Below are 25802 nucleotides of genomic sequence, written 5' to 3'. Positions count from 1 at the left end.
GGGGGTCAGGGTGGGGGAGGGGCACTCACCTTGCTGGGGGGCGGGGCCGCGCTGTGGGGGGCGAAAGGGGCGGCGCGGGGGGGCGGGGCCACCGGCACCAGAACCTTGCCTGGGAGCAGTGGGGGGGCGGCTGGGGGGGGGGGCAGGGGTCAGAGCCTCACCTCAGCCCCCCCAGCCCCATAGAACACAGTGCCCCATAGGACACAGTGACCCATAGAACAGTGCCCCATAGGACACAGTGACCCATAGAACACAGTGACCCATAGAACACAGTGACGTCAGCCCCTGCCCTATAGAACACAGTGACCCATAGCCCTTGCCCTATAGAACACAGCGACCCATAGAACACAGTGCCCCATAGAACACAGTGACTCATAGAACAGTGACCCATAGCCCCTGTGCCCTATAGAACACAGTGACCCATAGCCCAGTGACCCATAGAACACAGTGACCCACAGAACAGTGCCCCATAGAACACAGTGACCCATAGAACACAGTGACCCATAGAACAGTGCCCCGTAGAACACAGTGACCCATAGCCCCTGCCCTATAGAACACAGCGACCCATAGAACACACTATCACGCACACGTCAACACAGCGACCCATAGAACAGTGACCCATAGCCCATTCCCAATAGAACAGTGCCCCATAGAACACAGTGCCCCATAGAACACAGTGACCCAATGCCCCTGCCCTATAGAACACAGTAACCCATAGAACAGTGCCCCATAGAACACAGTGCCCCATAGAACACAGTGACCCATAGCCCTGCCCTATAGAACACAGTGACCCACAGAACACAGTGACCCATAGGCCTGCCCTATAGAACAGTGACCCATAGAACACAATGACCCATAGCCCCCCCCCATAGAACACAGTGCCCCATAGCCCTGCCCTATAGAACACAATGACTCATACCCCCCACCCCATAGAACAGTGACACGTAGCACCCATAGTACACTGCGACCCTATAGAACACAGTGCCACATAGCATAGGACACACACCAGCCCCCAGGCATCGCCCCCCATCCCCCCCCTCACCTTTGGGGGCGCGAGCCTGCCGGCAGCAGTTCGGGCACCGGGCAGCACCTTCCCGTTGGGGGGGGGCAGCGCGAAGTGGAGCCCGGGAGGGGGGGGAGGGGCGGCGGCGGCGGCGGGGGGAGGGGGCGGCCCGGGGGTGGGGGAGGGGAGGGTCCCCGCGGCGGAGGGGGGAGGGGCGGGCCCGGCCTTGGGGTGGGGGAGGGGCAGGGTGGGCAGGATGTATTGAACCTGCGTGATGGGAGCCCCCTTGCCCTGGGGGGGGGGCGCGGGGGGAGGGGGCTGCAGCACCCCCAGCGAGGGCGCCCGTTGGCTCCCCGCCCCTCCCCCACCCCCCCCGCCCCTCCCCCCGCTCCGTGGGACTGCGCAATGAACTGCACCCGAGGGGCCAGGAAAGAGCCGAGGGGGGACCCGGCCCCCCCCCTCCCCCTCCGCCACCTCCAGCCCCTCCCCCCACCCCCCCGCAGCCCCCCAGCACCAGGTTGGCCACGACCCCTCCCCCCGCACCTGCCCCTCCGGGGGGGGGATGGGCTTTGCGCTCCCCTCCCCCCACCCCCAGTTTGGGGTCCGCCGTGGGGGGAGGGGCGGGGCCGGGCCGCAGCGTGGGGTGGGGGAGGGGCGGCGGGAGCCCCCCTCCCCCCGCTCCTTGAGGAGCCGCCCCTCCCCCACCGGGGGTCGCGCCCCCCCCCGGCGCCTCGGCCCCCCCTCCCCCCGCGCTCTCCGCCCGTTTGCGGCGGGGGGGGGGAGGGGCCCCCCCCTCGAAGCGTTTGCGCGCGCCGGCCTTGGCGAGGCCGCGGCTCGGAGGGGCCGGGGGGGGGAGGCGCCGGTGGGAACAGCTTCCGGGAAGGTAAGGGCGAAGCGGGGGTCAGGGGACCCCGTCGGGAGCCTGACCCATCGAAACCCATAGAGGCCCATCAGACCCATCGAGCCCACAGAACCCCAGAGCCCCATAGAGCCCCATAGAGATGCTCCAGACCCACACTGACCCCCCAACTCACTCCCACAGACCCTTCATAGACCCATTGAACCCCAAACCCCACAGACCCTCCCCTGCCCCATAGATCTGCCCAGCCCCATGGACCCCACCAGACCCCCCTATATGCCAGCCCCACAGAATCCCCAGCGGCAGCCTTGCCGACCCCATAAAGACCCAAACCCCCGCCAGCATCACCCTCACCATCGGTCTCCCTATCCACCACACCTCCTTGCCCCATTGCTCCCACATCCCTGCCCCATAGGTCACATAGCTCCCATTACTCCCTGCCCCATAGCTCCCAGCCCCATAGCTCCCATGACTACATGCATGACTCCCATAGCGCCCATTACTCCCTGTCCCACAACTCCCATAGTTCCCATAGATCCCAGCCCCATAGCTCCCATTACTCCCTGCCCCATAGGTCCCATAGATCCCAGCCCCATAGCTCCCATAGCTCTCTGCCCCATAGCTCCGTGCCCCATAGCTGACACAGCTTCCTGCCCCATGGCTCCCATAGCTTCCTGTCCCATAGCTCCCATAGATCCCAGCCCCATAGCTCCCATTACTCCCTGTCCCATAGGTCCCAGCCCCATAGCTCCGTGCCCCATAGCTGACACAGCTTCCTGCCCCATGGCTCCCATAGCTTCCTCTCCCATAGCTCCCATTACTCCCTGTCCCATAGCTCCCATTGATCCATGCCCCATAGCTCCCATTACTCCTTGTCCCATAGATCTCAGCCACATAGCTCCCATTACTCCCTGCGCCATAGCTACCATAACTCCCTGTCCCATAGCTCCCAGATCCCTGCCCCATAGCTCCCATAGATTCCTGCCCCATAGCTCCCACAGATCCCTGCCCCATAGCTCCCATAGATCCCAGCCCCATAGCTCCCGTATCTCTGTGCCCCATAGCTCCCATTACTCCCTGCCCCATAGGTCCCACAGATCCCAGCCCCATAGCTCACGTTACTCCATGCCCCATAGCTCCCAGCCCCATTCCTCCCTGCCCCATAGCTCCCAGCCCCATAGCTCCCATAGATCCCTGCCCCATAGCTCCCAGCCCCATAGCTCCCATAGATCCCTGCCCCATAGCTCCCAGCCCCATAGCTCCCATAGCTCCCAGCCCCATAGCTCCCAGCCCCATAGCTCCCATAGCTCCGTGCCCCATATCTCCCACTGATCCCTGCCCCATAGCTCCCATTCCTCCCTGCCCCATAGCTCCCATAGCTCCCTCCCAGCCCCACAGCCCCCACCTTGCCCTCATCCCCCGAGCAGTCGCTGTCGCTGTCGCTGACGCGCTCCTTGCACTTGAGGTCGATGTCGGTGGGGGGCGGGGGGGGGAACCCATCATCCGCTATGGGGCAGAGGGGGGGGTGTCAATGGGGGAACCCCCATATGGGGGGGTGGGGGTGGGGTGGGGGGGGTGTGGCCTCACCGATGACGTCATCGTCGCCCTCCTCCTCGCAGATCACCATCCGCTCCTCGTCGCTCGTCATCTCCTCGCTGGCGGCGCGGGGGGGGCGCGGGGGGGCGCGCGACGAGGGGGGAGGGGGCGGCGGGAGGGAGGTGGGGGCAGGGCGGGGGGCGGGGGGAGGGGGAGGCCCCGACACCAGCTGTGGGGGGAGTCAAGGATATGGGACCCCCCCTCACCCCCCCAGCCCCGCATCCATCACCCCACATGACCTCCAGCCCCATAGACAGCACTCGCCCCACATCCTCCTCTGCCCCACAGAACGGCTCACCCATAGCCCCACATCCCCCAGCCCCATAGAGCCCTCTGCCCCACATCCCCCCCTCAGCCCCATAGAACCCCCCACCCTACACATCCCCCCTGCCCCACATAACCCCCCCCAGCCCCACACATCCCACCTGCCCCACACAACCCACCTCAGCCCTACATCCCCCCAGCCCCACATATCCCTGACCCATACAACCCCCCCTCAGCCCAACGTAACCCTACTCAGCCCCACACATCCTTCCTGCCCCACACATCCCCACTGCCCCCCACATCAGCCCCACATAACTCCCCCAGCCCCACTATAACCCCCTGCAGCCCCACATAACCCCCCTCTCAGCCCCACATCCCCCCAATCCCCTATAACCCCCAGCCCCACACATCCCCTCCCCCAGCCCCACACATCAGCCCCACATCAGCCCCACATACCCCTTTGCCCTCACACATACCCCCCTCAGCCCACACATCCCCTCGCTGCCCCACACATCCCCCACAGCCCCACTATAGCTCCTGCCAGACCCCACACAGCATCCCCCCCCAGCCCCACATAACCCCCCCCTCAGCCCCACACAACCCCTCCCCCAGCCCCACTGTAACCCCCCTGCAGCCCCACACATCTCAGCCCCACACATACCCCTGCCCCACATCCTGCCCAGCCCCACATCCCCCCCAGGCCCCTCCCCTCCCCCCCTCCGGTACCTGCCCCAGCTCCCGCAGGGGGCGCCCCTGGGGCTCCGCCCCCCCCAGCCCCTGGACTCCGCTGTGCGAGAAGGCGCGAGGCCGCTGCGCCCCTCCCCCACCCGGGGCCGGCCCCGCCCCCGCCGCCGCCTCGGGGGGGTCCGCGGAGCCTGTGGGGGAGGGGAGAGGTCAAGGGGGGGTCACGGGGTTAAAGGGGGTCAATGGGGGAATGGGGTTAAAGGGGGTCAATGGAGTCAATAGGGGTCAATGGGGGAATGCGGTTGGGGAGGCTATGGGGGTCAATGGGGGTCAATGGGGGAATGGGGTTAAGGGGGGCTATGGGGTCAAGGGGGGTCATGGCGTTAAGGGGGGCTATGGGGGTCAATGGGGTTAAAGGGGTGCTATGGGGTCAATGGGGTTAAAGGGGGGCTATGGGGGTCAATGGGGGTCATGGGGTTAAAGGGGGTCAATGGGGAGTCATGGGGTTAAAGGGGGTCAATGGGGTCAATAGGGGTCAATGGGGAATGGAGTTAAGGGGGCTATGGGGTCAATGGGGGGTCATGGGGTTAAGGGGGGCTATGGGGTCAATGGGGGTCAATGGGGTTGAAGGGGGGCTATGGGGGTCAATGGGGGAATGGGGTTGAAGGGGGGCTATGGGGCAAATAGGGGTCATGGGGTTAAAGGGTGGGGTCAATGGGGGGCATGGGGTTGAAGGGGGGCTAGGGGTGTCAATGGGGGTCAATGGGGGGCTATGGGGGTCAATGGGGGAATGGGGTTGAAGGGGGAGGGCTATGGGCGTCAATGGGTCTCTATGGGATATCAATGGGTCTCTATGGGGTATCAACGGGTCTCCATGGGTTATCACTGGGTCCCTATGGTCTCTATGGGTTACCAATAGTTCTCAATGGGTCTCTATGCGTTATCAATAGGACTCTATGGGGTATCAATGGGTCTCTATGCGTTATCAGTGGGTCCCTATGGGTTATCACTGGTTATCAATGGGTCCCTATGGTTTCTATGGGTTACCAATAGTTATCAATGGGTCTCTATGGGTTATCAATGGTTATCACTGGGTCCCTATGGTCTCTATGGGTTACCTATAGTTCTCAATGGGTCTCTATGGGTTATCAATGGTTATCAATGGTACTCTATGGGTCTCTATGGGGTATCAATGGGTCTCTATGCGTTATCAATGGGTCTCTATGGGTTATCAGTGGGTCTCCATGGGTTATCACTGGTTACCAATGGGTCCCTATGCTGTCTCTATGGTGTCTCTATAGGGTCCCTATAGGTTATCAATGTTTATTTATGGGCTCTCTCTGTCTGTCTATGGGTTTCTGGGTTATCAATGGCTATCAATGGGTCCCTATGGGTTATCAATGGTTATCAGTGGGTCCCTATGTGTTATCAATGGTTATCAATGGGTCCCTATGGGTTATCAATGGTTATCAATGGGTCCCTATGGGTTATCAATGGTTATCAGTGGGTCCCTATGGGTTACCATTGGCTATCAATGAGTCCCCTATGGGTTATCAACGGTTATCAATGGGTCCCTATGGGTTATCAATGTTTATCAATGGGTCCCTATGGGTTATCAATGGCTATCAATGCGTTCCTATGGGTTATCAATTGTTATCAATGGGTCCCTAAGGGTTATCAATGGTTATCAGTGGTCCCTATGGATTACCAATGGTTATCAATGGGTCCCTATGGGTTATCAATGGCTATCACTGGGTCCCTACAGGTTATCAATGGTTATCAATGGGTCCCTATAGGTTATCAATGGTTACCAATGGGTCCCTATGGGTTACCAGTGGTTATCAGTGGGTCCCTATGGGATATCAATGGCTATCACTGGGTCCCTATGGGTTATCAGTGGTTATCAATAGGTCCCTATAGGTTATCAATGGTTATCAATGGGTCCCTATGGGTTACCAGTGGTTATCAATGGGTCCCTATGGGTTATCAATGGCTATCACTGGGTCCCTATGGGTTATCAGTGGTTATCAATGGGTCCCTATAGGTTATCAATGGGTCCCTATGGGTTACCAGTGGTTATCAATGGGTCCCTATGGGTTATCAATGGCTATCACTGGGTCCCTATGGGTTATCAGTGGTTATCAATGGGTCCCTATAGGTTATCAATGGTTATCAATGGGTCCCTGTGGGTTATCAATGGCTAACACTGGGTCCCTATGGGTTATCAGTGGTTATCAATGGGTCCCTATAGGTTATCAATGGTTATCAATGGGTCCCTGTGGGTTATCAATGGCTAACACTGGGTCCCTATGGGTTATCAGTGGTTATCAATGGGTCCCTATAGGTTATCAATGGTTATCAATGGGTCCCTGTGGGTTATCAATGGCTAACACTGGGTCCCTATGGGTTATCAGTGGTTATCAATGGGTACGCCTATAGTGTTATCAATGGTTATCAATGGGTCTTCTAGGGTTATCAATGGCTAACACTAGGTACCCTATGGGTTACCAATGGCTACAACTTCATCCTATGGGTTATGACTGGCTCTAATGGGTGAGCCTGTGCTCCCCATGTAGCTACCTCTATGTGGTTATAAATCCTACCAAATGGCTTTTCCCTATGTGTTACCAATGGCTCCCAATGGCTCCCTATGTTATCAATGCCTCCCCATGTGTGTTTCCCCCCCTGACCTGCCGGGGGCGCTGCGGGGCCGCTCTCGGACGCGCTCCGTTCCCGGGGCTCTTTGGGGGCCCCCCCCGGCCCCCGCGCCCCCCCCTCGGAGCTCGACTTCTTCCGGTCCTTGTTGCACCACTTCCAGTCCGGGTGCGCCTTGAAGTGCGCCTCCTTCACCTGCAGGGGGCGCCACCGCGCCCGAGCACGTGACCCTCCGCGGGGACGCTCTATGCGGACGCCTACCATAGAGACGCCCCCTACAGGGACCTCCCCCCCCCCATAGGAGCCCCTCTATAAGGAACCTTCCCATAGGGACCCCCCTATAGGGACCCTTCCCGTTGGAGCACCCCATAGGGACCCCCCCGCCATAGGGATTCCACCCCCCAGTGACCCCCAATTCCCTCCATTGCCTCCTCAATCCCCTTTGGGCCACCCCCAAACCCCATCCAGGACAAATCACCTCTGGACCCTTTCAACACCCCCTTCAGGAACAGCTCATCTCCCCAAACTTAACACCCCCAAAACCCCGTCAGGACCCCCATAACCCCACCTAGGACAAACCCCATCCAGACCCCCCCCAAATCCCCTCTGGACCCTTTTAGAGACCCCCTAAGGACCACTTAACACCCTTAAACCCCCTCAGACCCCCAACCCCATCCAGGACCCACATAACCGCAGGCCAGGACCCCCCCCATAACCACAGTCCAGCAGCAAACCACATCCAGGACCCCCATAACCCCCTCAGGAACCCCATAACCCCACCCAGGACCCCCATTACCCCATCCTGGACCCCCCCCAAATCACCTCTGGACCCTTTCAACCCTCTTAAGGACCCCTTCAACTCCCCCAAAATCCCCTCAAGACCCCCCAAAAACCCCCTCAGGACCCCCCAAACCCCATCCAGGACCCCCCCAAATCCCCTCTGGACCCTTTCAACCCCCTTAGGGACCCCTTTAACACCCCCCAAACCCCCTCAGGACCCTCTAAACCCCATCCAGACCCCCCCCAAACCACCTCTGGACCCTTTGAACCCCCTTAAGGACCCTTTCAACTCCCCCAAAACCCCCTTTAACACCCCCAAAACCCCCTTTGGACCCACGTCTGACCCCACCTCAGCACCATAACCCCACCCCAGGACCCCCTATCAACCCCCTCCAGTACCCCCATAACCCCCCCAGGACCCCATACCCCCATCAGGACCCCCCATAACCCCACCCAGTACCCCCATAACCCCACCCAGTACCCCCATAACCCCACCCAGGACCCCCATAACCCCACCCAGGACCCCCATTACCCCACCCAGGACCCCCATAACCCCACCCAGTACCCCCATAACCCCACCCAGTACCCCCATACCCCACCCAGGACCCCCCAAACCCCATCCAGGACCCCCATAACCCCCCCTAGAACCCCCATAACCCCCCCTAGAACCCCCATAACCCCCCCTAGAACCCCCATAACCCCATCCAGGACCCCCCAAACCCCATCCAGGACCCCCATAACCCCACCCAGGACCCCCCATAACCACATCCAGGACCCCCCAAAGCCCATCCAGGACCCCCCCAAATCGCCTCTGGACCCTTTCAACCCGCTTAACGACCCCTTTAACACCCCCAAAACCCCCTTTGGACCCCCATAACCCCACCTAGCACCCCCCAAACCCCACCCAGGACCCCCCAAATCACCTCTGGACCCTTTCAACCCCCTTAAGGACCCCTTTAACACCCCCAAACCCCCTCAGGACCCCCATAACCCCACCCAGGACCCCCATAACCACATCCAGGACCCCCCAAACCCCATCCTGGACCCCCCCCAAATCACCTCTGGACCCTTTCAACCCCCTTAAGGACCCCTTCAACTCCCCCATAACCCCCCCCAGTACCCCCATAACCCCCCCCAGTACCCCCATAACCCCCCCCAGTACCCCCCCCGGTCCCACCTGGAAGGCCAGGTCGTGGTACTGCTGCTTCTCGCGCGGCCCCAGCGCGTACCACCACTCGCCCAGGATCTTGCTCACGGTGCGGTTGTCCTGGTTCGGGTGCCGCTGGTGCACCAGCGCCCGGTGCCGCTTGCTGAAGATCATGAAGGCGTTCATGGGGCGCCGGATGTGGTCCTTGTCACGCTGTGGGGAGAGGCGGGGGTCAGAGGGGGGGGCTGGGGGGCACAGGGACACATCTGGATGCATAGAGATGCATTGGGGCCATAGAGACACATCTGGATGCAGAGAGATGCATTGGGGCCATAGAGACACATCTGGATGCATAGAGATGCATTGGGGCCATAGAGACACATCTGGATGCAGAGAGATGCATTGGGGCCATAGAGGCACATCTGGATGCAGAGAGATGCATTGGGGGCCATAGAGACACATCTGGATGCAGAGAGATGCATTGGGGCCATAGAGACACATCTGGATGCATAGAGATGCATTGGGGCCATAGAGACACATCCGGATGCAGAGAGATGCATTGGGGGCCATAGAGGCACATCCGGATGCAGAGAGATGCATCCGGGGCCATAGAGACACATCTGGATGCATAGAGATGCATTGGGACCATAGGGGCACATCTGGATGCATAGAGATGCATTGGGGCCATAGAGACACATCCGGATGCAGAGAGATGCATTGGGGGCCATAGAGGCACATCTGGATGCATAGAGATGCATTGGGGCCATAGAGACACATCTGGATGCATAGAGATGCATTGGGGGCCATAGAGGCACATCTGGATGCATAGAGATGCATTGGGGCCATAGAGATGCATTGGGGCCATAGAGATGCATTGGGGCCATAGAGACACATCTGGATGCATAGAGAGGCATTGGGGGCCATAGAGACACATCTGGATGCAGAGAGATGCATTGGGGCCATAGAGATGCATTGGGGCCATAGAGACACATCTGGACCCATAGAGATGCATTGGGGCCATAGAGACACATCTGGATGCATAGAGATGCATTTGGGGCCATAGAGACACATCTGGATGCATAGAGATGCATTGGGGCCATAGAGATGCATTGGGGCCATAGAGATGCATTGGGGCCATAGAGACACATCTGGATGCATAGAGAGGCATTGGGGGCCATAGAGACACATCTGGATGCAGAGAGATGCATTGGGGCCATAGAGATGCATTGGGGCCATAGAGACACATCTGGACCCATAGAGATGCATTGGGGCCATAGAGACACATCTGGATGCATAGAGATGCATTTGGGGCCATAGAGACACATCTGGATGCATAGAGATGCATTGGGGCCATAGAGACACATCTGGATGCAGAGAGATGCATTGGGGCCATAGAGACACATCTGGATGCAGAGAGATGCATTCGGGGCCATAGAGACACATCCGGGTGCAGGGAGATGCATTGGGGCCATAGAGACACATCTGGATGGATAGAGATGCATTGGGGCCATAGAGACACATCTGGATGCATAGAGATGCATTGGGGCCATAGAGACACATCCGGGTGCAGGGAGATGCATTGGGGCCATAGAGACACATCTGGATGCAGAGAGATGCATTGGGGCCATAGAGACACATCTGGATGGATAGAGATGCATTGGGGCCATAGAGACACATCTGGATGCATAGAGATGCATTGGGGCCATAGAGACACATCTGGATGCATAGAGATGCATTGGGGCCATAGAGACACATCTGGACCCATAGAGATGCATTCGGGGCCATAGAGACACATCTGGATGCAGAGAGATGCATTCGGGGCCATAGAGACACATCTGGATGTATAGAGATGCATTGGGGGCCATAGAGACACATCTGGATGCATAGAGATGCATTGGGGCCATAGAGACACATCTGGACCCATAGAGATGCATTGGGGGCCATAGAGACACATCTGGATGCAGAGAGATGCATTCGGGGCCATAGAGACACATCTGGATGCATAGAGATGCATTCGGGGCCATAGAGACACATCTGGATGCAGAGAGATGCATTCGGGGCCATAGAGACACATCTGGATGCAGAGAGATGCATTCGGGGCCATAGAGACACATCTGGATGTATAGAGATGCATTGGGGGCCATAGAGACACATCTGGATGCATAGAGATGCATTGGGGCCAGAGGCACATCTGGATGCATAGAGATGCATTGGGGGCCATAGAGACACATCTGGATGCAGAGAGATGCATTCGGGGCCATAGAGACACATCTGGATGCAGAGAGATGCATTGGGGCCATAGAGACACATCTGGACCCATAGGGACACATGCAGACCCATAGAGACACATCTGGATCCAGGCACACACTCAGACCCATAGAGACACATCTGGACCCATAGGGACACATGCAGACCCATAGGGATACATTGGACCTATAGGGACACATTGGACCTATAGGGACACATCTGGACCCATAGGGACACACTCAGACCCATAAGGACACATGCAGACCCAGAGAGACACATCTGGATCCAGGCACACACTCAGACCCATAGAGACACATCTGGACCCATAGGGACACTTGCAGACCCATAGAGACACATCTGGACCCATAGGGACAGATGCAGACCCATAGAGCCCCCACTGAAGATGTCCTTGTCCTGCTGCAGAACAATGGGGTCAATGGGGGGGGGGTCTGACCCATAGAGACCCATTGGAGAGCCGGGGGGGGGCGTGGCCAACCCTGACTCCGCCCACTCAGCCGACAGTGTATGGGGTCATGCCCCCATCTCCTGGCTCCTCCCACAGTGGGACTGTGGCCAATCAGATGTCTCCATCCTCATGGGCATGGCCACCCACTGCCCTCCCTCTCCCATTGGCTCCACCCCCCAGTGGGCGTGTCCACGTTAGCCCCACCCCCTGCAAGTGGCCACGCCCCCATCCAGCTGCTCAGTTCCTATTGGCCCCAGCCCCTGCATGCTCCCTCTAAGGGGCAGGGGTTATGGGGTTTCCATGGGGTCACTATGGGGGCTGTGTCTATGGGGTCTCTATGGGGGTGTCTCTATGGGGTTTTTCTGTGGGAGCTATCTCTATGGGGGCCTCTACATAGGTGGTGCCTCTATGGGGGCTGTCTCTATGGGCAGTGTCTCTATGGGGGCTGTGTCTATGGGGTTTCTCTATGGGGTCTCTACTGCGTGTCTCTATGAGGGTCTCTGGGCGACACTTGGGGGGCTCTGAATGGTCTGGAGGGTCCCTAAGGGGTCTCTGGGTGTTTTGTGGGGTCCCTAAGGGGTCTTTGAGGGGTCCCTATGGGGTCTCTGGGTGCTTTAGGGGTCCCTGGGGGGGTCCCTATGGGGTCTCTGGGGGCTTTAGGGGGTCCCTAAGGGGTAGCTGGGGGGTCCCTATGGGCTTTAGGGGGTCCCTAAGGGGTCTTTGAGGGGTCCCTATCGGGTTTCTGGCTGCTTTAGGGGCTCCCTAAGGGGTCTTTGAGGGGTCCCTATGGGGTCTCTGTGTGTTTAGGGGCTCCCCAAGGGGTCCCTGGGTGCTTTCAGGGCTCCCTCTGGGGCCAGGGGGGGGTCCCCACCTTGCTGGGGCTGCGCCCCTCCTTGTCCCCATCCCTGTCCTTGGGGAGGGCGCTCAGCGACTGCGTCCGGCGCTTCCCAGGCCCCAGCGGCAGCGGCAGCTCCGGGGCCACGATCGACAGGAACCTGGGGGACCCCAAACCCACGTTATGGGGGGGTCAAACCCCCCCCCCCCCAAACCCCTCCCCTCCCCCCACTTACGCGTCATCGTGGTCGCTCTCGGTCTCGCTGTCCAGGCGGGGGGGGAGGGGAGGCTCCTCCTCGGGGCCCGGGGGGGCGGCGGGGGGCGGAGCCACGGGGGGGGCAGCGGGGGGGGGGCTCTGGGGGCGAGTGGCCCCCCCGCAGCGCCCCGGTTCCAGCCCCGCCCCCAGCTCGGGGGCAATGGCTGCAGATTCGGGGGGCTCTGGGGGAGGGGTAATGATGACGGGGGGATCAGACCCTTCCCCCACCCCCAATTAATGGTGTGTTAATTAGGGGGGGTCTCACCTTTGCTCTGATTGGCTGCTGGCGGGTGATTGACGGGCTGGTGGCCCTGGGGGGGCTGGGGGGAGACATCGGGCTGGGAGGGGGCCAGGAAGGGCACGAGCGAGTGCCAGGGGAACACGGCCACGGAGCGCGGCTCCACATTGGTCCACACTGCGGGAACGGGGGGGACACGCGTGAGACACGCTATGACATGCATGGGACACGCTATGACATGCATGGGACACGCTATGACATGCATGGGACACGCTATGACATGCATGGGGCACGCTATGACATGCATGGGACACGCTATGACACAGTGTAACACACGTGGGACACATGGTGACACGCGTGGGGCAAGCATGGGGCACGCTATGACACGCTTTAACACACGCGGGACACATGGTGACACGCGTGGGGCAAGCATGGAGCACACTATGACACGGTATAACACATGTGGGACACACTATGACACACATGGGACAAGCATGGAACACGCTATGGCACAGTATAACACATGTGGAACACACTATGACACATGTGGGACAAGCATGGAACACACTATGACACGGTGTAACACATGTGGGACACACTATGACACACGTGGGATAAGCATGAAACACACTATGACACAACGTAACACGTGTGGGACACACTATGACACACGTGGGACAAGCATGGAACGCACTATGACACGGTATAACACATGTGGGACACACTATGACACACGTGGGACAAGCATAGGGCATGCTATGACATGCTTTAACACACGTGGGACACATGGTGACACGCGTGGGACAAGCATGGAACACACTATGACACGGTGTAACACATGTGGGACACATGGTGACACATGTGGGACAAGCATGGAACACACTATGACACATGTGGGACACACTATGACACACGTGGGACAAGCAAGGAACACACTATGACACGGTATAACACACGTGGGGCACACTATGACACATGTGGGAAAAGCATGGAACACACTAAGACATGGTATAACACACGTGGACAAGCCTGGGACATGCTATGGCGTGTGGGGCACACTATGACATGCTACAACACAAGTGGGGCACGCTATGACACGTGTGGGACATGGAATGACAAGCGTGGGGCACAGTACGACACACCTGGGGCACACTGTGACATGCAAGGTGCATGCTATGACACGCCTGGGACATACAATGACATGCCTGGGACACGCTATGACACGCGTGGGACACACTATGGCACACCTAGGACACACTATGACACGCCTGGGACACGCTATGACATGCAATGACACGCCTGGGACTCGCAATGACACGCCTGGGACTCACAATGACATGCAAGGTGCACGCTATGACACGCGTGGGACACGCAATGATATGCGTGGGACACGCAATGACACGCAAGGTGCACATTATGACACGCCTGGGACACACAATGACACGCCTGGTGCACTCTATGACATGCCTGGGACACGCTATGACACACCATGACACACCTGGGACACAATATTAGACGCCTGGGACATGCAAGGTGCATGCTATGACACGCCTGGGACATGCAATGACACCCCTGGGACACGGAATGACAAGGGACACACAATGTGGGACACACAATGACACGCAAGGTGCACACTATGACACGCTTGGGACACACAGGACCCTCCCAGCCCAAGCTTAAGCCCCACCCCCGGCTGCAAACCACGCCCCCCCACACTGCCCAAGCCCCGCCCACCGCCCCCAGGCCACTCCCTCACAGGTTGAGCTCTGACTCAAAGCCCTGCCCCCGGTCCAAACCACGCCCACCAGGCGCAGGCCCCTCCCCCCCCGTGGTCCTGCCCTCTGTGCCTGTCCTAGAACCAGGTAACACGGCAAGAGCATGGCTACATGCAATGTGTGAGCACTGCTACACACGTGTAACATGTGAAGCACCATTACACGCCTGTTCCGAGTCTATGTAACATGCCAAGAGCATGGCTACATGTAATGTGTGAGCACTGCTACACACGTGTAACATGTGAAGCACCATTACACACCTGTTCCGAGTCTATGCAACATGCCAAGTGCATGGCAACATGTAACGTGTGCGTTGCTACACATGTGTAACGTGAAGCACCATTACACACCTGTTCTGAGTGTACGTAACATGCCAAGAGCATGGCTACACGTAACATGTAAGCACTGCTACACACATGCAACATGTGAAGCACCATTACACGCCTGTTCTGTGTCTATGTAACACACCAAGAGCTTCTCTACATCTAACATGAGCGTTGCTACACACATGTAACATGTGAAGCACCATTACACGCCTGTTCTGATTCCATGTAAAACACTAAGACCTTTCCTACATGTAACATGTGAACGTTATGCATGTGTGGGACACGTGAAGCATCACTACACACATGGAGCATAAGAGACACGGCTCCATGCATGTCCTGGAGCCACGTAACATGATGGGAGCTTCACTACGTACAACACACATGTAATACATGGAGCATCTCTACATACGAGTCATCTGCATGCTGAGGCACTGTTACACGTGACATATGAAGCACTACATGTGTGTAACGTGAAGCATCACCACATGCATGTCAGGGCCGTGTGCAGCATCATTACATGTGTGCAATATAGGAAGGATCATGCCATGCCTGTGCTACAGCTGTGTAACACGCCAAGAGCATTGCTACATGTGTACAAGAAACAGTTTTACATACATGTAACACATCAAGTCACATGTGTGTGCCACATGTTGCACACCAGGAACATCCCTACACGTGTGACATGGAGCATCCCCACATGTGCATCCCATGAGAGCACAATACGTGTGGAACATGCAGCAGTCCTACACGCGTGTTCCATGGCCATGCAACACGCCAGGAGCAACACACGCGTGACATGGAACATCCCTAGGTATGTGCAACATGGACCATGCATCCACACAGAACATGCCAGAGCAACACAACACGTATGTAACACAGAGCATCCTTACACACGTGTTCAGCAACCATCCAACATGCCAAGAGCAACATGGGTACAACATGGAGCATCCCTACACACGTGTTCAGCAGCCATCCAACATGCCAAGAGCAACATGGGTACAACATGGAGCATCCCTACACACGTGTTCAGCAGCCATCCAACATGCCAAGAGCAACATGGGTACAACATGGAGCATCCCTACACACGTGTTCAGCAGCCATCCAACATGCCAAGAGCAACATGGGTACAACATGGAGCATCCCTACACACGTGTTCAGCAGCCATCCAACATGCCAAGAGCAACATGGGTACAACATGGAGCATCCCTACACACGTGTTCAGCAGCCATCCAACATGCCAAGAGCAACATGGGTACAACATGGAGCATCCCTACACACGTGTTCAGCAGCCATCCAACATGCCAAGAGCAACATGGGTACAACATGGAGCATCCCTACACACGTGTTCAGCAGCCATCCAACATGCCAAGAGCAACATGGGTACAACATGGAGCATCCCTACACATGTGTTCAGCAGCCATCCAACATGCCAAGAGCAACATGGGTACAACATGAAGCATCCCCACACGTGTTCAGCAACCATCCAACATGCCAAGAGCAACATGGGTACAACATGAAGCATCCCCACACGTATGTCCTGTGGCTACAGAACATGCCAAGAGCAATGTAACAGGGGTGCAGCACCGAGCATCCCTACACATGACATAGAACATCCCGACACGTGTGTTCTGGAGCATGTTCTACAACATGCCAGGAGCATCCATACGCATGTGCAACACAAGACATGGAGCATCCCTACACACGTGTCCTGTGGCCATACAACGAACCAGGAGCAACACAACACGTAACTAACACGGAGCATCCCTGTGTGTGCTGCTAGAACATGCCAGGAGCAACACAACACGTGTGCAACACGGAGCATCCTTCAACACATGACACGAAGCATCCCAAACACGACACGGAGCATCAAAACGCATAACACGGATCATGCCTACAGACGACACGGAGCATCCCTACGCACGACACGGAGCATCCCAAAGCACGACACGGAGCATCCCAACGCACGGCATGGAGCATCCCTACCCATAACACGGAGCATCCCAACGCACGACACGGAGCATCCCTCCATATGACATGAAGCATCCCAACACACAACACGGAACATCCCAACACACGGCATGGAGCATCCCTCCATACAACACAGAGCATCCCTATGCACGACATGGAGCATCCCAACGCACGACACGGAGCATCCCTACCCATAACACGGAGCATCCCTACACACAACACAGAGCATCCCTACGCACGACACGGAGCATCCCTACGCACAAAACAGAGCATCCCTATGCACAACACGGAGCATCCCAATGCCTGGCATGGAGCATCCCTATACACGACACAGAGCATCCCTACACACAACACGGAGCATCCCAAAGCATGGCATGGAGCATCCCTATACAGGACACGAAGCATCCCTATACAGGACACGGAGTGTCCCTATGCACGACACAGAGCATCCCAATGCATGGCACAGAGTAACCCTATAGAGGACACGGAGTATCCCTATGTACAACACAAAGCATCCCAATGCATGGCACGGAGCATCCCTATAGAGGACATGGAGCATCCCTACACATGACACGGAGCATCCCAATGCATGGCATGGAGCATCCCTATAGAAGACATGGAGCATCCCTACACATGACACAGAGCATCCCTACGTAAAACACAAAGCATCCCAACGCATGGCATGGAGCATCCCTATACACAACATGGAGCAATCCCTACATAGTACACGGAGCATCCCAATGCATGGGACAGAGTAACCCTATAGAGGACACGGAGCATCCCTACGTACAACACAAAGCATCCCAACGCATGGCATGGAGCATCCCTATGCACTACACGGAGCATCCCAATGCATGGCACTGAGTAACCCTATAGAGGACCTGGAGCATCCCTACACATGACACAGAGCATCCCTACGTAAAACACAAAGCATCTCAACGCATGGCACGGAGCATCCCTATATGTAACACAGAGCATCCCTACATACTACACGGAGCATTCCAATGCATGGCACGGAGCATCCTCATAGAGGACATGGAACATCCCTACACATGACACGGAGCATCCCTATGTACAACACAAAGCATCCCAATGCATGGCACGGAGCATCCCTATACACAACACGGAGCAATCCCTACATAGTACACGGAGCATCCCAATGCATGGGACAGAGTAACCCTATAGAGGACACGGAGCATCCCCACATACAACACAAAGCATCCCAACGCATGGCACGGAGCATCCCTATGCACTACACGGAGCATTCCAATGCATGGCACAGAGTAACCCTATAGAGGACCTGGAGCATCCCTATACATGACACGGAGCATCCCTACGTACAACACAAAGCATCCCAATGCATGGCATGAATCATCCCTATATGTAACATGGAACATCCCTACACACTACACGGAGCATCCCAATGCATGGCACTGAGTAACCCTATAGAGGACCTGGAGCATCCCTACACATGACACGGAGCATCCCTACGTACAACACAAAGCATCCCAACGCATGGCATGGAGCATCCCTATATGTAACACGTAGCATCCCTACACACTACACGGAGTATCCCAATGCATGGCACTGAATAACCCTATAGAGGACACGGAGCATCCCGACATACAACACAAAGCATCCCAACGCATGGCACAGAGCATCCCTATACGTAACACGGAGCGTCCCTACATACTACACGGAGCATTCCAATGCATGGCATGGAGCATCCCTATAGAGGACATGGAGCATCCATACACATGGCACGGAGCATCCCTCCCTATAAGCAACACGGAGCATCCCTATCCCTGACCCCACACGCGTGTCCCGCGCTCACAACCATCACATCCCCCCCACCCCCCCCGTGTGCGCATGCGGGAGCCGTGTCCCAGGGCGGGAACACGCGTGTGCGGCCGCGGCTCCGGCCACGGCTCTGCCTCCACAATGGAGCCCTATGGGGGGATGTGGGGAGGGGGGGTGGGGGGTGCAGATGGGATCGGGTTGGGGGGGGGAGAGAAAGGGAACGGGAGAGGGACATAGGAGAGATGGGGGGGATATGGGGTACAAAGGGTATATAGGGGGGTACAAGGGGGATAGAGGGGGTATGAGGGGGATATGGGGGGGTAATGACGGGATATGGGGTGGAAATGAATGAGATGTGGGGGTCCAATGCGAAAACTGAAACACAGCCCTGCCCAGTCCCCCCCATCCCAATCAGTGACCCAGACCCCCCCCAACCCATCCCAGACCCCCCCCAAATCCCCCTCAAAGACCCTCAAATCTCCCCTAAACCCTCCCACCCCCCCCGATCCCCTGACACCTCCCAACCCCCCACTCAGGATCCTCCATGGGGGGCAGAGACCCCCCCAAACCCCTTCATATCCCTCAACCCCCCCCCATATCCCCCCATAGGCTCCCCACCCCCCCCCAAATCCCCCCCTGGACCACCCAAAACCCCTCAAATCCCCCATTAAATCCCTCCCAGGGCCCCTCATAGACCCCAACATCTCCTCACAAACCCCAAATCACTTCAACCCCCCCATATCACCCCCAAATCTCCTCAACCCCCACCCAAATCACCCTCAATCCCCCCCCAAACTACAAAGCCCATCCCAGACCCCAACTCCTCCTTACAAAACACCCCAAATCCCCTCAGAAACCCCAAACGCCCCCAAAATCACCTCAAACCCCCCTAAAACCACAAATCCCATCCCAGACCCCAACATTTCCACACAGAACCCCCAAAACCCCGGATAAACCACCTCAAAACCCCCAAAATCACCTAAACCCCCCCAAATGACCTCTGAAAACCCCAAACCCCTCACAAAAGGCCCCAAAATCAGCTCAACCGCCCCAGAACCCCTCATTTCACATCACAGAACCCCCAAATCCCCATTAGAAACCCCAAAGCCCCCTCAGATACCAGCATCCCCATACACCCCCCCAAATCCATTCAGAAACCCCAAATTCCCTCACAAAACCCCTCAATCCCATCATAAACCCCCAAATCTCCACACAAAACACCCCAAAACCCCTCATAACCCCCCAAATCCCCTCACAGACCCCTAAAACGACCCAAATCCCTTCAGAAACCCCAAATTTCCTCACAAACCCCCCCAAAATCCCCCCCAAACCCCATAAATCCCATCACAAACCCCAACATCTCCTCACAAAACCTCCCACATCCACACAAAACGCCCCAAATTCCCTCAGGAACACCAAAATCACCTCATAAACGCCCTCAAACCCCCCCAAATCCCTTTGTAGACCCCGAATCCCTCACAAAACCCAACATTTCCACATAAAACACCCCCAAATCCACACGAAACGCCCCAAAACCCCTCACAGATCCCAACATCTCCTCACAAAGCACCCCAAATCCACAGAAATCGCCTCAAATTTCCTCACAGACCCCCCCATCCCCTCATAGACCCTATGATCTCCACACAAAACACCCAAAATCCACACAAATCGCCTCAAATCTACTCATGGACCCCCCCATGCCCTCAGAAACCCCCTCATCTCCACACAAAACACCCCAAATTTACACAAAACACCCCAAATCCACACAAATTGCCTCAAATGTCCTCATAGACCCCCCATCCCCTCATAGACCCCCGCACTTCCACACAAAACAGCCCAAATCGACACAAAACACCCAAAATCCACAGAAATTGCCCCAAATGTCCTCATTGACCCCCCCATGCCCTCATAGACCCCCTCATCTCCACACAAAACACCCCAAATCGACACAAAACACCCAAAATCCACACAAAACACCTCAAATCTCCTCACAGACCCCCCCATCCCCTCATAGACCCCCTCATCTCCACACAAAACAGCCGAAATCGACACAAAACACCCAAAATCCACACAAATTGCCCCAAATGTCCTCATAGACCCCCCCATCCCCTCATAGACCCCCTCACTTCCACACAAAACAGCCCAAATCGACACAAATCGCCTCAAATCTCCTCATAGACCCTATGATCTCCACACAAAACACCCCAAATTCATACAAAACACCCCAAATCCATACAAAACACCCAAAATCCACACAAATCGCCCCAAATCTCCTCACAGACCCCCCCATCCCCTCATAAATCTCCTCCTCTCCACACAAAACACCCCAAATCCACACAAAACACCCAAAATCCACAAAAATCACACCAAATCTCCATATAGACCCCCTCCTCTCCACACAAAACACCCAAAATCCACACAAAACACCCAAAATCCACACAAATCACCCCAAATCCCCTCATAGACTCTATGATCTCCACACAAAACACCCCAAAACCACACAAATCGCCTCAAATCTCCACACAGACCCCCCATCCCCTCATAGACCCCCTCATCTCCACACAAAACACCCAAAATCCACATAAAACACCCAAAATCCACAGAAATCCCCCAAACTCTCCTCACAGACCCCCCCATCCACTCATAGATCCCCTCATCTCCACACAAAACAGCCCAAATCCACACAAAACACCCACAAGCCACACAAATTGCCCCAAATCTCCTCATAGACCCCCTCACCTCCACACAAAACAGCCAAAATCGACACAAATCGCCCCAAATCTCCTCACAGACCCCGCCATCCCCTCACAGACCCTATGATCTCCACACAAAACACCCCAAATCCACACAAATCGCCCCAAATCTCCTCACAGACCCCCCATCCCCTCACAGACCCGATGATCTCCACACAAAACACCCCGAAATCCACACAAAACACCCCAAATCCACACAAATCGCCCCATTTCTCCTCACAGACCCCCCCTCCCCCGCGTCCCCTTCACACCCCCCCCCCCCCCGCACTGACCGAACATGCCGAGGCCTCTCCGCGGGGCGGTGGCGGGGGGCAGGGCGGTGGAGGACATGGCGGGGGTCGGGGTGTGAAAAGGGGGGGGTGTGGGGGGAGGGGGAACGGGGTGGGGGAGGGGAAGGGTTCCGGGGTTACCGGTTACCGGTACCGGGGGGGGGGGGACCCGAACACGGGGCCGCGGCCTCCGCCCGCGCCGCGCGCGCCAGCCAAGGGCGGGCGCCCCCCCCCCCGGGCTGTTCCCTCCTCCTTCCCTCCCCCCCCCCCCCCCGCCCTCCACTGCCGCCTCCCGCGCGGCCGCGCAGGCGCCGAGCGGCGACGCCCATTGGACGGCGCCCGCGCGTATGCAAATGAGGGGAGAGAGGTGGAAAAGGGGAGGGGGTGGTGGGGAGCCGCTACAACAGCCGACACCGCCCCCCCCCCCCGCGGGTGCGCGCGCAGCAGGCGGGCCACGCCCCTTCCCAGCGAGGCCACGCCCCTTCCCAGCGAGACCACGCCCCTCCCCCGCGGAGGGGGCGGTGCCGCGTGACGCGGAGGCGACGTCACGTGGTGCCTGACGCAGCCGCAGCGACGTCACAACGGAGCGCATTGACCCACGGATGTGACGTCACCGACCCGACGACCACGTGGCCGTGACGTCACTGCCAGACGCCCGTGACATCATAAGCTGCCTATAGCATCACTGGGATGCAACCGTGACGTCACAACTGCACACCTATGATGTCATGACTGTCACACACCTATGACATCACCATCACATGGCTGTGACGTCACTACCACGTGACCATGATGTCATAAGCCACCCCTGCCATGACAATGACAATGCTGTGACATCATTATGGCACGAGTATGACGTCATGACCCCGTTACAAGCCTCTGACGTCACTGAGATTGCTACCATATGATCATGATGTCATCACGCACCTCTGACGTCACTGTGACATCACTACTGCACACCCATGATGTCATAGCCCGACATCACCACCATATGATCATGTCATAACCCACCTCTGCCATCACTGTGACATCACTTCCGGGCTACCATGATGTCACAGCCCATGTCTGACATCACTAACAGTGCTTATGTCATCACTGTGACATCACTACCGCAGTCACGTGACCTCATAGCTCAGTTCTGACATCACTTCCGGGCTGCCATGACATCACACCCAACCTCTGACATCACTTCCGCACTCCCATGACGTCACACTCAACCTCTGACATCACTTCCGGGCTGCCATGACATCACACCCAACCTCTGACATCACTTCCGGGCTACCATGATGTCACATTCCCCCCTCTGACATCACTTCCGGGCTGCCATGATGTCACATCCCCCCTCTGACATCACTTCCGGGCTGCCATGACATCACACCCAACCTCTGACATCACTTCCAGGCTATCATGACGTCATACCCCCCCTCTGTCATCACTACCGCACTCCCATGACGTCACCCTCAACCTTTGACATCACTTCCACACTCCCATGACGTCACTCCCAACCTTTGACATCACTACCGCACTCCCATGACGTCACACTCAACCTCTGACATCACTTCCGGGCTACCATGACATCACCCCCCCCTCTGTCATCACTACCGCACTCCCATGACGTCACACTCAACCTCTGACATCACTTCCGGGCTACCATGACGTCACCCCCCCCCGACATTAACCCCGTCCCCACTATGACGTCCCCCCCCCTTACCCGTGCCGGGTCTCCCCATGACGATCTCCTTGCGGGGGGCCGGGGGGGCCCCGAAGTCCCCGGGCACGAGGAGGGGCAGGAGGGCAGCGGGGGAGGGGTGGAAGGCGACGGGGTGCAGGGGGGCGCCCCCTCCCCCAACACCCATGGGCGCTGGGGGGGGGCCCGGGTGCTGCGAGGGGGAGGGGTCGCCACGCTCGGGGATGGGGGGTGGGGGCGGCGGTGGGAGGGGCCTGGCGGGGGGGCGGAGCCTGGCGGCGTTGATGGGGATGGGCGTGGCCAAGGGGGGTTTTTGGGGGTGGGTCGGGGGGGGCGGTGGGGGAGGGGCGGGGGTTTGGGGGTGCCGGGCCCGGTCGGGCAGGGGCACCTCGGGGTTGCGAACGATAACGGGGGAGCCCCGGGGCACGGCCGGGACCCTGCGGGCACCGGGGCCGGGATCCGCCGTTAACCCCGCGGGGGAGCGGGGCGAGAAGAGCGGGGAGAGGGCTCGGAAAACCCCTCCCCCCCCGGCTGCCCCCCCGCCCCCCATCACATCCGGAGGGTCCGGGTTGGGGTTCGGGTCCGGCTTCCGCTTCCCGGGGCTCAACGGCACCGTGAAGGTGAGGGCGGGTTGGAACGGAGGGGGGGGCACACCGGATGGGGGGCGTGGCCTTGGTGGTGGGGGTGGTGGTGGTGGTGGTGGTGGTGGGGGGCTGAGGCCTTCACCCGGTCTGGGGGTACCGGCGCTGAGGTGGCGGCCGCGGGTGCGGGGGGAGGCGGTGACGGGGCTGAAATTGGCCGGTCTGAACCCAAAGAGCGGGGACGGGGACGGGGACGGGGTCGGGGAGAAAGGGGACTGGGTGGAAGCGGGGGAGAAACTGGGGGTGCCGGAGCGGGAGCTGCCGAGGGACACGAGCATCACGGCGGCCTCGCACTCGTCGAACTCGAAGCGGGAGAGGTCGGAGGGCGGCAGCCGGGCCCCGGCGTCGCCGTCGCGGGAGCTTTCGTCCCAATCGAAGTCGGCGCCGGCGCCGTCGCGGTGGAGCCCGGATGGGGCCGGGCCCCGGTTTTCGGGGAGCCCCTCGAGCTCCTTGGTGCGCATGGAGAGGTGGCGGGAGCAGTACCCGCGGCGCTGGGACTCCTTGGTGCAGCCGTCGCGGGAGCACAGGCGCCGCCATTGCTTCCCGTTGAACTTCTTGCGGATGCCGTTGGGGGTGCAAACCACGTCCCCCTTCTTGTACTTGGGGGTCGGGGTCACGCCGGGGGGGGTCCCGGTGGGGTTGCGTTGAGGGGGTGGTGGTGGTGGGGGAGGGGGAGCCGCGCTCAGCTTCGACACCTCCGCGTCTTCCGGTTGCTTTGGCGATGGCGACGCCGCCGTGGTGGCGGTGTCGGGGTCGTGTTCCATTGGGGGGTCCATCCATGGGGCGCGCAGGAGGCGCAGGCCGGAGCGCGGGACCCACACTTGTGGGGCGGAAGGGGGCGGAGCGAAGCGCACGCGGAAAGCGGGGGGCTTGGCGCTCACCTCCACCACGGTGCCCGGTCTATAGAGGGTCTCGGCCGGGTCCAACCGGGCGCAAACGGGGGTGCCCACCCCGATGGATGCCGATGGTGGGGTCGCGTCCAGCACCACAACGGGGGGGTCCCCTTGGAACCCCCCTTCCAAGTAGGTGATGGCGCGGTCGCCGCTGAATTGGACGCCCAGGTCCTGGCCGCGCCGGAGCTGTTTGACCACGGCCGGTTGGAAGACGCCGTCGCCGCGACGCGCCAGGACCCGCTGGCACCGGAGGCGCCGGAAAGCGGCTTCGTTCCCACCGGGAACCGGGGGGGTTCCATGGGTCGGGATGGGGCCGGTGCCGGTGCCCCCCCCTTCATCGGCCGAGTGCTCGCTGGCCGTGTCGGTGCTGGAGCAGCCGCTGCCGGGGTCACCGGAACCGGGGGGTTTCTTGCGGGGGGCTCGGGATTTGAAGGTCGCGGTTTTGCGGCTCGGGGGGGGTTGGTCCTCGGGATGGGGGTGGTGTCAGTGCCCGGGAACGGCGGTGGGGGAGGGGAGGAGGAGGAGGAGCAAGGGGCAGGGGTGGAGCCGGAGCCTTCGGCCTCGTCCCGGTCGGGGTCGCGGTGCTTGGGGCGGCCGCTGGAGGAGGAGGAGGAGGAGGAGGAGGAGGAGGAGGAGGAGGAGCCGCCGGGTTTCCTCGCCG

General features: G+C 58.7%; 1 protein-coding gene across 1 annotated transcript in view; it reads right to left on the bottom strand.

Moving 5' to 3' along the window:
- CIC (capicua transcriptional repressor) overlaps positions 1 to 25498 on the bottom strand; it is a gene marked incomplete at its 5' end in the record, with an annotated part of 38608 nt that extends 13110 nt beyond the window's left edge. The window contains 10 exons of the mRNA XM_061376805.1: positions 30 to 130; positions 3268 to 3368; positions 3450 to 3627; positions 4449 to 4597; positions 7097 to 7256; positions 9019 to 9201; positions 12573 to 12696; positions 12772 to 12973; positions 13057 to 13206; positions 23632 to 25498. Of these exons, the coding sequence (XP_061232789.1) occupies positions 30 to 130; positions 3268 to 3368; positions 3450 to 3627; positions 4449 to 4597; positions 7097 to 7256; positions 9019 to 9201; positions 12573 to 12696; positions 12772 to 12973; positions 13057 to 13206; positions 23632 to 25498 (3215 nt within the window). The remainder of the gene's footprint in view (positions 1 to 29; positions 131 to 3267; positions 3369 to 3449; positions 3628 to 4448; positions 4598 to 7096; positions 7257 to 9018; positions 9202 to 12572; positions 12697 to 12771; positions 12974 to 13056; positions 13207 to 23631) is intronic.
- Positions 25499 to 25802: the final 304 nt, after the last annotated feature.

The sequence above is a fragment of the Neopsephotus bourkii genome, unplaced genomic scaffold (genome assembly GCF_033783945.1).
Source record: "Neopsephotus bourkii isolate Nb327-2 ecotype Australia unplaced genomic scaffold, CSIRO-AGI_Nbou_v1 NB_1739, whole genome shotgun sequence".
NCBI classification, from domain to species: domain Eukaryota; kingdom Metazoa; phylum Chordata; class Aves; order Psittaciformes; family Psittacidae; genus Neopsephotus; species Neopsephotus bourkii.
The sequence above is the reverse complement of the archived record's forward strand: the minus strand, read 5'-3'. Positions and strand labels throughout refer to the sequence as shown.